The 11,640-nt window shown below is 41.6% G+C and overlaps 2 protein-coding genes across 2 annotated transcripts; both read right to left on the minus strand.

The window, feature by feature from the left end:
* Positions 1 to 3,305: 3,305 nt before the first annotated feature.
* LOC133825694 (uncharacterized) lies at positions 3,306 to 4,235 on the minus strand. Its single transcript, XM_062258604.1, has one exon. It carries the CDS (start codon positions 4,233 to 4,235, stop codon positions 3,306 to 3,308), a length of 930 nt encoding a protein of 309 aa, XP_062114588.1.
* Positions 4,236 to 6,733: 2,498 nt separating this feature from the next.
* LOC133825695 (uncharacterized) lies at positions 6,734 to 8,740 on the minus strand. The gene is made up of 2 exons (XM_062258605.1): positions 8,381 to 8,740; positions 6,734 to 8,251 (listed from the first exon to the last, which is right to left on the minus strand). The coding sequence occupies exons 1-2, from the start codon at positions 8,738 to 8,740 to the stop codon at positions 6,734 to 6,736; spliced, it is 1,878 nt and encodes a 625-aa protein (XP_062114589.1).
* Positions 8,741 to 11,640: the final 2,900 nt, after the last annotated feature.

Genomic DNA, 11,640 nt, shown 5'->3' on the forward strand with positions numbered 1-11,640 from the left:
CACTCCTCTCCACTAATGTAGTCTAGTCTTATCCCCTCGATCAAAAGGACTTTAATTGGCTTGTAATGCGAGGCTTAGGTTAGGGTATGGTAAAGGATGGCATTTCTACTAGCTCATAACCTAACCACCTCACTTGTCAAGAACCGAGCCTTCTTATTATATTTGTTTTGTTTTTATGATTTATAGCTCTCAAGCTCACACCCCCAAAATGTTTGTACACTCATATAGACTCCTTGATCTAATTTAATTCTCTTGCTATTATTGCTGGAATTTTCTGCTGTGTAACCGTTTTTTTTTTTTTTTGCATCAAAACAGAAATAGTAAAATAAACTGTATAAAAATAAACGGTATAACTGTAGCAAGAGAATTGTGTTGCTTTATATTCTTTAGTCTTGTGAGCTAATTCCCCCACCCCAAACTTACATCCCAACATTGTCCCCAATGTGGCTGATATATAACTCCCGGAATAGCTCACCACATGGCTACACTCACCTCACTCACCCCAAACTTAGTGCAAAGAGCTGATTCTTGACAAGTTACAGCAGCTAGGTTGGAAGGTGTGGGAATGGGAAATCGTAATGTAGGGACAGGTAGCATTAAGGACAGGGAGTAACAAGAAAAATAGGCAAATTGGCTCAAAGTATGGGTTACTAAGGGGAATGATTAGATACGGGAGGCTGGAAAGGCTCAAACGTCCAAAAATGGCCTAGATCATGTCTAAGGGATAAGACCAGCTAGGATTTCGCCTCAAGGGGCACACTAATCCAATTCTAGAAGCGTAAAAATTCACAAAACAGCAATTATTCGAAAAATTCAAAACATGGTGGGAGAACAAAAGTACAAAACTATTGGCTAAGGTCTAAAAGGAAGCATGAAGGATATCCTAGCACTTAAACAAGCATAAGTAACACATAAAATCCAGGCAACACACAAATGGATGGAAATGGAAAAAATTCATCATTGAGTAGTACACTAAGCCATATTAAAGCATCATATCTCTCATGTACACAGTCAACAATCACAAAAACAGATAAAACAATGAAAACGAAATAGACACTGGACAACTAGACAGATAACTAATAACAAATAGGCACAGAACAGTATATACAGTCAACACAGTACAGAAACAACGAAATAAAATAAGGGAAAGGAAACCCCCTGTTACTCGGAGTCCTCGTCAAGGACTGCCGCATTGGGAGCAGATGAGGTAGACCATGGATTCAGAATCTACTGGGGAAACGGCGGGAACTGGGGTACCAAGCGAGGCGTGACTTTCTTCAGAGAGCGCTCCATGACGGCATCGCGCTGCTGCTCATATGCCCATAGAGTATGCAGACGGTCACACATCTACTCCTGGCGCAATTGCATTTGTTGCTGCATTTGCTCAAATTGAGTTAACCGTTCCAGGAGGGGATCGCTGCTGGAGGCAGACGAGGAGGCGGCATACGTCTTGGGGGCACGGGCTAGTCTGAAACTAATTGGCCCTTTAGGATGAAGGAGTCCCTCCTCAGGCCACACGGGTACGCCTGCATCGTGGCAGATTGCAGTGACGATGGAGGGCAGGAATAACTTGCCATTTCCTCGATGGGCACAGTCGAATATTTCTTGCGCTAAGACCGTGCCAACATCAATTGGCATGCCTTTTGTCAGACAAAACAGCATCCACGCGCGATCTCGGTTCACTGTGAAGTCGTGGGAGGTTGGGCACAATGATGTTTGGACAAAACTGTATAAACACTTCAACTCATGCTCTAGATCGATGCGGCGGAATCGCAGGTTCCCATGAATATCCAGATCCCATTTCGAGTCTGGTTTTACTAACTCAGGCATGATGTCCTGAAGTAAATCATCATCGACATGGCCGCAGGTTGAAGTGAAAGTGCACTTGACATTATCCAGCATGAAAATATTATTGATAACTGCGGCTGAGAACGGGACCTCCACTTCGCGGACAATAATCTCCGTGGGCCATTCATTATCTAAAAAGTTTGCGTAAAACTCCTTGACAAGCTCCATTACGGCTAGTGCTGGCTGGAGGCACAAAGCCTCCCAGTGTCGGTCACGTATGATGCCGGCTACCCAATCAGGCAGCTCGTGGAGCTTGGTGCTCTCGTCCATTAGCCCCCTCTCCATGTATAAATCTCGATGCGCAATAGACGTGTGATATTTAACCTTGGCGGCCTCAGAGGCGAACTTCGGGACTTTTGAGAAGGGCTTTCTCGGAGCTTTATAGGCACACTTTTTGACTCTCGGCATTGTGAGGAGACGGAGAGTGCTAATCGGATGACAGCAAGAGTGAGACAGCACAGAGCAGTAGAGTAAACACTGGTAACCAATAATCCACTGGTTGACTCCCCAAAATACACACAAATAGAGAAAACAAAAACCCCCAACAATAGCAACAACAGCCACAAGTGTATATTCTGAATAAAGGACTAGTACCCCAAATGGTTGGACTGAGCGGAGATTGCCGTGGCTGAGTAGAGGTAGGCACAGTCCGGGTTTTTTTCGAGTTGCTGGGGCTGGAGGAATGCCGCCTGGGGTCGGTGGTGGGTTAAATGCCTTGGTGGGGAGCGGCGGCTTGGAGACTTCGAGGATGCCGCGGGCTGGGATGCCTGGTTTGCCGAAAGCTGCTGTGGGTGGTTTGTCGGGTTGTGGGGGATGGATGGTCGTGGGGTCGGTGGCTGTTGGGATGGGTCCGATGGGTTCTGCGGTGTGGTGAGATGGAAGGATGGGAGATATGGGGTATGGGGCTATACAGATATATATATATATATATATGATAAAACAAAAATTATATATATGATAAAACAAAAATTATATATATATGATATATATATGATAAAATAAGAAATAAAATAAAATATATACAATAAACGGAGAATATATATATATTAAACTGATATATTTAATTTTTCTCTCTGTTTTTTTTTTGGAGGTGATTGGGAAGAAGCTAATAAGCTTGGGGTTATTTATATTTATTTCAGCTCTTGTCCTTTTCTTCATAACATGCCTCAAAATTGATCAGAAGAAAAATGCTCCCAGTTGATATAGCAATGCTATAGCATAACATTTTTCCTCCTGCGACCCTGCTAAATGCTGAAGCAATGATATAGCAATCCACCATTCCAGAAAAACAATGCCTCTGCCCAGACTCCTTTGCTCAGCCTATTCCCAATTTTACCAACTCCTGGCTGACCTTTTTCTTTATTTTCTGTTTTTTTTTTTCTCTGAGTTGCCTTTATTTTTTTATTTTATATATATATATATATTTTTCAATACACGGCAACCCCAAACTTTGCTCTTCAAGCGTCCTTTAGGCTGATAGAGGTCTTCTCTCGGTCGACCTCTCCACCCCAATAGTGCTTCAACCGCTGCCCGTTGACCTTGAATTCCCTTCCGGACTGTTCTTCTCTAACTGTGACAGTTCCGAAGGGATATACTTCGACCACAGTGAATGGACCCGACCAACAGAATTTTAGCTTGCCAGGAAACAGTTTCAACCTGGAATTAAACAACAAGACCTTCTGGTTCTTCTCAAATACCCGCTCCTTAATTCTTTGATCATGCCACCTCTTTGTTTTCTCTTTATACAGCTTGGCGTTTTCGTAGGCAAACAACTGCAGCTCTTCTAGCTCGTTCAACTGCAGTTTTCTGGCTTCACCAGCAGCTAAGAGGTCCAAGTTCAAGCTCTTCAATGCCCAAAACGCCTTATGTTCTAACTCCACAGGAAGATGACACGCCTTCCTGAAGACTAAGCGATAAGGTGACATGCCTAGAGGAGTCTTAAAAGCTGTCCTGTACGCCCAAAGCGCATCATCTAGCCGCTGTGACCAGTCCTTGCAGCTTGGGTTCACCACCTTTTCTAGGATCCCTTTTATCTCTCGATTCGAAATTTCTGCCTGCCCGTTGGTCTGGGGGTGATAGGCTATGGCTATCTTGTGTTTGACGCTATATTTGGCTAGCAAGGCAGCCAATATTTTGTTTACAAAGTGGGTTCCCTCATCACTGATCAAAGCCCTTGGAGTCTCAAACCTTGTAAACACATGCTTATGCAGAAACTTCATCACTACCTTAGCATCATTTGTGGGGCTAGCCACTGCCTCTACCCATTTTGACACATAGTCAACAGCCACCAGAATGTATAAGTTCCCAAAGGACTGTGGGAATGGCCCCATGAAATCGATTCCCCAATCGTCAAATAATTCCACCTCCAAAATACAGTTCAACGGCATCTCATTCCTTGCTGAAATGTTGCCTACACGTTGGCAACGGTCACACTTCTCAGCAAACTCATGGGCGTCCTTAAAAATGGATGGGCAATAATAACTGGACTGGAAAACTTTAGCTGCAGTGCGCTATCCCCTGAAATGGCCACCATAAGGGGATAAATGACAATGCTCTAAGATGCTGGCAACTTCAGTTTCAGGCACGCACCTCCTCATTATTCGGTCAGGACACTGCTTGTAAAGGTATGGTTCATCCCAAAAATAAAATCTGGTGTCATGAAGAAACTTTTTCAGTTGCTGTTTGTTGAAGTCAGGTGGTTGTACTCCACTTACTAAATAATTCACAACATCGGCGTACCATGGGACACTTTCCTGGTCTAAAACCAGCAGCTGCTCATCTGGAAAAGAATCATGAATCTGAGGTGTTTCCTCACTGGTAATGCTGCTGTTAATGCTGGTTTCTAGCCACGACAAGTGATCCGCCACTTGGTTTTCAGTACCCTTTCTGTCACGTATTTCAAGGTCAAATTCTTGCAACAATAAGACCCAGCGAATGAGCCTTGGTTTGGACTCCTTCTTGGCTATTAAATATTTTATTGCTGAATGGTCAGTGTAGACTATAACCTTTGTGCCCACTAAGTAAGATTTGAATTTTTCAAAAGCAAAAACAACGGCCAGCAACTCTTTCTCTGTGGTAGAGTAATTAATCTGGGCATCAATCAATGTTTTACTAGCATAATAGATAGAGTGAAAAATCTTTCCTCTCCGCTGTCCAAGGACTGCTCCAATAGCGAAATCGCTCACGTCGCACATAAGCTCAAAAGGTAAAGACCAATCAGGCGCTACAATTACTGGAGCAGTTATTAGAGCTGTTTTTAACTTCAAAAATGCTTCCTGACACTCAGCAGTGAAATCGAAGGGGCGGTTTTGTTCCAGCAACGTACACAAAGGCTTAGACACCTTGGAGAAGTCCTTAATAAAACGCCTATAGAAACCAGCGTGTCCCAGAAAACTCCTTATCCCTTTTACTGTAGTTGGGGCTGGTAACTTCTCAATCACTTCCAGCTTTGCTCTATCGACTTCAATCCCCTTTATAGATACTTTGTGACCCAACACGATACCTTCCTGCACCATAAAATGGCACTTTTCCCAATTTAGGACTAAATGGGTTTCTTCACACCTTGCCAAAACCTTCTCCAAGTTAGATAAACAGCCCGCAAAAGAATCGCCATAGACTGAAAAATCATCCATAAAAATCTCCAAAATATTCTCTACCATATCCGAAAATATTGCCATCATGCACCTTTGAAAGGTGGCTGGTGCGTTACATAAACCGAATGGCATCCGTCTAAAGGCGAACGTCCCGTAGGGGCATGTGAATGTGGTTTTCTCTTGGTCTTCTGGGGCTATAGAGATCTGATTATAGCCGAAATAACCATCAAGAAAACAGAAAAATTCCTTCCCAGCCAGGCGGTCCAACATTTGATCAATGAACGGCAATGGGAAGTGATCTTTCCTTGTGGCTTTGTTTAGCTTCCTGTAATCCATGCATACCCTCCATCCAGTCACTGTGCGAGTAGGAATCAATTCATTGTTATCATTTGTCACCACTGTAACCCCTCCTTTTTTAGGAACGCACTGTACTGGGCTGACCCACGAACTATCGGAAATTGGATAAATAATACCATAGTCTAGCCACTTGATCACTTCTTTTCGGACTACATCTTTCATCACTGGATTTAACCTTCTTTGCTGCTCCATAGAGTTGCTACAGCCAGATTCCAACAAGATTTTATGCATGCACAAAGCTGGGCTAATTCCTTGTATATCGGCCATAGTCCAGCCAATAGCCTTCTTATGTCGTCTTAATAACTCCAGCAAAGACCCCTCAGCATCAGCCTCTAAACAGGAAGAAATAATTACTGGAAGTGTGTCATTGTCCCCCAAATAAGCATATTTTAGGTGGCTGGGCAGCGGCTTTAATTCTAATTGAGGTGGTTCTTGAATGGACGGTTTTGGCGGCTTAAAATGTCCTTCAGGCAGATTTAATGCTTCAAAATATTTACTGAATTTTCTAGCTGGTTTACATGAGTCTACCCAAATAACTTGAGGTTCTTCTTCACTGCTAGAGTCTTCAGAATCTTCAAAAATCTGAACTCCCAACTCAGCCATATCAACTTCCTTATTAAACTTCTCAGCCACAAGCGTCTCAATCACATCCACACTAGAACATTCTTCGATTTCATCAGGAAATTTCATAGCCTTGAATACACTGAATGTAACTTGCTGATCATTTACCCTCATAGTGAGTTCACCATTCTGTACATCAATTAATGTTCGCCCCGTAGCAAGAAACGACTGCCCCAAAATAATTGGTACTTCTCTATCAGCTTCATAATTCAGAATAATAAAGTCAGCTGGGAATATAAATTTGTCTACCTGCACTAAAACATCCTCAATTTTCCCTTCTGGATGGGCCATAGATCTATCTGCCAGCTGCAATGTCACAGTTGTAGGCCTTGCTTCACCATACCAAGTTTCTTAAAAATCGACATCGGCATGAGATTAATGCTCGCGCCCAAATCACACAATGCCCTTCCAACATCTCGTCCCCCAATAGAACAAGGGATTGTAAAACTACCAGGATCCTTCAATTTCAGAGGGATTTTACTCTTCAACATGGCGCTGCAACCTTCTGTAAGAGCAACAGTCTCAAACTCTCCCAGCCTTCTTTTTTTCGTCAAAATATCTTTTAAAAACTTGACGTAGTTTGGCATTTGTTCCAATGCTTCCACTAAGGGAATATTAATGTGGAGCTGTTTTAAAACATCCAGAAATTTCCTGAACTGCCCATCTTGCTGTTGTTTTCGAAACCGCTGAGGAAATGGTGGGGGCGGCTTTGGTACAGACTTTACTGGAACAGATTGCTGACCCGATGCTGTATCAACTGGGCCAATTTCAGTAGCTTCACTTGCTGGTTTTTTACTAGATTCTCCTTCTGTTTGGATTGAAGTGGGCTCCCTACTGCCCTTTATTTTCTCCTCAGAATTTTCCAGAATTTTTCCACTTCGTAAATTAATGGCCTTGCAATGTTCCTTCCCATCCCTCCTCGGATTTTCTGTGTCACTAGGCAAAGAACCTTGAGGCCTATTTTTCAGATCATTGGCTAATTGCCCCAGCTGCATTTCAAGATTACGAAGGGATGCTACCTGAGTTTGTATCACTGCATCATTCTTTTCCATATAGTCCCTCATTAGAGTCTCCAAAGAATTGGATTGAGAGCCTTGAGGGTGTTGCGGTTGTGGAGCCCTTGGCTGCTGAGAAAAACCTGGCGGATAAGCTTGCTTCCTTTGTGCTGGTGCGCTGCTGGAACTTGCTCCTTGACCCCCCCAAGATAGATTCGGATGCTGCCTCCAAGCTGGGTTATACGAATTTGAGTATGGGCCACTATTTCGATTAAAATTCTGGTTTCCCACATAACAAACTACTGCTGGGTTAGAAGGGCAATTTTCAAACATGTGCCCATCTCCACAATATACACAGGAAATGTCTCCACTTTGAATAGCAGCAGCTGGCTGAATGTTGTTCCCCAAACTCAGATTTTTCATAATATTAGTCATGGAGGCCATTTGGCCTGTCAAAGCTGTTAATGCATCTACTTCAAGAACCCCCGCCACTTTTCTACTTGTTGGAGCTCTTGTATTAGACCACTGGTAATTGTTACTGGCTATCCTTTCCAGAATTTTGAAAGCTTCATTATAAGACTTGGACAAAATAGCTCCATTGGTCGAGGCGTCTAATACCATTCTAGAAGCTGCATTGAGGCCATTATAGAAGGTCTCCATCTGTATATAGTGCGGGATGCCGTGGTGTGGACACTTCCGCAAAAGCTCCTTAAATCGCTCCCACGCATCACTGGTTGATTCATCTTCAAGCTGCTGGAATGACATGATTTCACTTCGAAATTTTGCATTTCGGGTGGGAGGGAAATATTTGCGCAGAAACTTTTCAGCAAGATCATTCTAATTTGTGACGGAATCAGGAGGCAAAATGTTGAGCCATGATCTAGCTCGGTCTCTTAATGAGAATGGAAATAGCTTCAACCTTAATGCTTCTTCACTCACTCCTTGAAGCTTAAAGGAATCGCTCACCTCCAAGAATGAACGGAGGTGGAGATGAGGATCCTCCGTTGGCATCCCGCTGAACTGCCCCACGGTTTGGAGCATTTGAAACATCACTGGCTTGAGCTCGAATTGAGGTGCTTGTATTTCTGGCCTCACAATGCCTGGATTTAGTTCATTAAACATGGGGGCAGCGTATTCCCATATTGCTCTGGCTCTATCATCTGCCAAAACAATGGGATTAATAACATGCTGGCCATCCCCCTCATCATCAACACGTTCAGCCATAGGGCCTCGGCTTTTAGACTTTTGAGCCTTTCTCCTTTTTCTGAAAGTACGTTCGATCTCGGGGTCAATAGGAGCAAGTTCAAAGTTGTCTTGTTTGTTCATGCACTAGATAGACCTGAAAGTATACAACCAGAACAAACAGATTTAAAAACAACAGAAACAAATTGCAAATTAGTTGATAAAACAGAATTTAATTTTAAATCCCCGGCAACGGCGCCAAAACTTGTTGCGAAAATTATAGCAATTAAAATACGCAAGTATACGTAGCCGCACAAGGAATATAATGTAAAGTGAGATCGTCTCCACAGGGATTTTAAACTAAATTATTGTAAAATCAACTAAGAACAATTTAAAAATATAAGAACAAAATTAAAGGAATAATTGGGATATGAAGCTGAAATTTAGTGTGTATATGTAATTTCAATTAAGATAAAATAAAATAAAAACAGGAGAAATTAGTTTGAGAAAAAATCTATGTGAACAAGTAGATCTGGGTGGTTAATCCCCCTATAATTTCTTTCCAGTTGTTATAGCAAAGATTCAGCAATGGTTCAGCAATCGAGCCCATAGTTAACAGATTTCACAAATGCCCAGTAAGCTTTTTCCAAAACCCACTGATAAACGTTTACAACTCAACTCAACACATTCCTGTATTAAATCAGGTTGTACACAGTCATTTAAACACCAAATCTCATGTTACACAAGGCATCAAAACATCCCTATTTTACCACTAAGATTTACCTAAAAACAAGGTAATTCTCTTGCATCAATTAAGTGGGTTCAACTAGCCTAATTCCTTCCATAATTAGATCTAGCTAATTAATTGTTACTCATGGCCAGTAAACAACAATCAGTTAACATTAACAACACTTAATTGAACAATGGCACAATTACTACATCCATGCATCAAAACATTACTTCATTATATAGGGTTCATAACCACCCAAATCCTTAGAATATTAGTTCATGTCTGAAATTAGAGGTACAAAACCAACAGCAACTAAAGTATCCATGAAGTTTGGTTGCAACTTAGATAGAGAGAAAATACAATACAAAATGAAGAAGGGAGAAGAAAAAGTTAGAAGGAATTGTTGTGCTCAATCCCCCTAGTCGTCAGCTCGTGGTCCTCTTCCTCTTCTGTATTCTCTCTGTTTTCTTGCTTTTTTTTCTCTGTACTTCTTTTCTCTCCAAAAATGGTGCTAAGAATCAGCTCTCTTCCAAGAATGAGGTCCTCCCTATTTCGGCTCCCTCCCTCCTTTTTTAGGGTACTTTCTTTTACCCTAATAGGAAAGTCATTTCCTACTTTGTCCTTCACACACCACCTCACCCAGCTGACTTAATCCATTAAAATAATTGCCACATCGGCGCTGATGTAATTCAATAAGTCCAACTGGCTTCTCTCCCCGTCATCTGCCTTTTTCCCTTGGAATGCTATGTGGTTAGCTTACAGCATCAAGATAGCAGCACGCCCAGTTCAGATCTCGTTTCCGTTTTCTCCCAAAATTTCCCTTTTATATTTTTCAGTTTCCTTTCCTGATGAACACAGAACACCAAATTACATAAAACACTTAATAATAATACATTAACATGACTGATTTCTAACATAGACTCACTACCTAGAAGATAAGGATAAAAACTAACAAATTCACATTAAACATGGTTTCATTACTCTTTTTAACTCAAAAAGCAAGTTCAAAGATTATAAAAATAACTCTAAATCCTAGAGTTATCAATGTCCCTTATTTGGTTATGATTAGGTGACCGTTAAAGGATTTAAAGCCAGATCGTTCTCAAGGGTTGTTCTTTTATTCATTCTAGCTCAAATAAGAGGTAAGAAAACTGCACCCCATATGTGACATGGATGGTTATCCTTGAGGCATGTTGATTGTGTAAATGTGTACATGGATTGATTATTGAATGCTTAGCAAATCTTGCTCACTTGTGCATGATACTGACTAATTAGTCAGATTTGGCTAAGGTATCAGTATTAACATTGAAGCTAGGACTTATTAGTCAAGTTTGGCAGTGGTACTGGGCACTGGTCACACAGTGCTGACTTATAAGTCAGGACGGCCTTAGCGTGTTCAACGCAAGCCAATAAATATTAGATCTAATTGACATCTGCATTAAATGACTCAGAAGAGCATTAATGCCGAGTGACTAACCTCAAGTTCGATGAAAACTAAAAGCGCTTGTGTGACTTACCCATCAATCACTCATCTATTAAGTTAGAGACTTACCCATCAGTCTCTCATCTGTTTAAGCTAGTGACTTACCTAGCAGTCACTCATCTGTTCAAGCTAGTGACTTACCCAGCAGTCACTCATCTGTTTAAATTAGTGACTTGCTTGTCAAGCACTCATTATGGTTTATCAGAACCTCAACTGATATTCACTCATCTGTTTAAGGGCTATAAGCTCTGTGTGATTATAATGATAATTAGTTGATAATATCTATATGCATTATTGTGTTTTCTTGCTGGGCCTTGGCTCATGGGTGCTATGTGGTGCAGGTAAAGGGAAAGAAAAGCTCACCCAACCTTGAGTGGAGAGCTTAGGTGGTGATGTGTACATATGTTGCCGCTTGACCACCACAACCAAGGAGTTATCAGAGGAACTAGGGGTTTACCCTATTTTTGTCGCTTAGTTCGACGGGGTTTGTGAATTTGAAACAGTAATGACCAGTTTGAGTTGTAAATAACTTGTAAAAGTTTTTGATGGGCCCATGAACAGTTTTATGTATTTAATAAAATATATCCTTTCCTTTTTATTGTTTTTTTTTTCTACCTTAGCCTGTTAATAACACCTAGATGCACGTTTTTAACCAAAGGACTCGGGTTGCGAGTCAAATTTCTGGTTCACCATTCACCGTAACGGTTCTGGGGTAACCAGGGCGTTACAACTTGGTATCAGAGCATGCCAAGGTTAAGGTTCCTATAGACTGGCTAGGCATGTACATACATCACTGAAGTCAAGCTCAACTCATGGTTTGGTAACTATTTA

The sequence above is a fragment of the Humulus lupulus genome, chromosome 3, assembly GCF_963169125.1.
Source record: "Humulus lupulus chromosome 3, drHumLupu1.1, whole genome shotgun sequence".
NCBI classification, from domain to species: domain Eukaryota; kingdom Viridiplantae; phylum Streptophyta; class Magnoliopsida; order Rosales; family Cannabaceae; genus Humulus; species Humulus lupulus.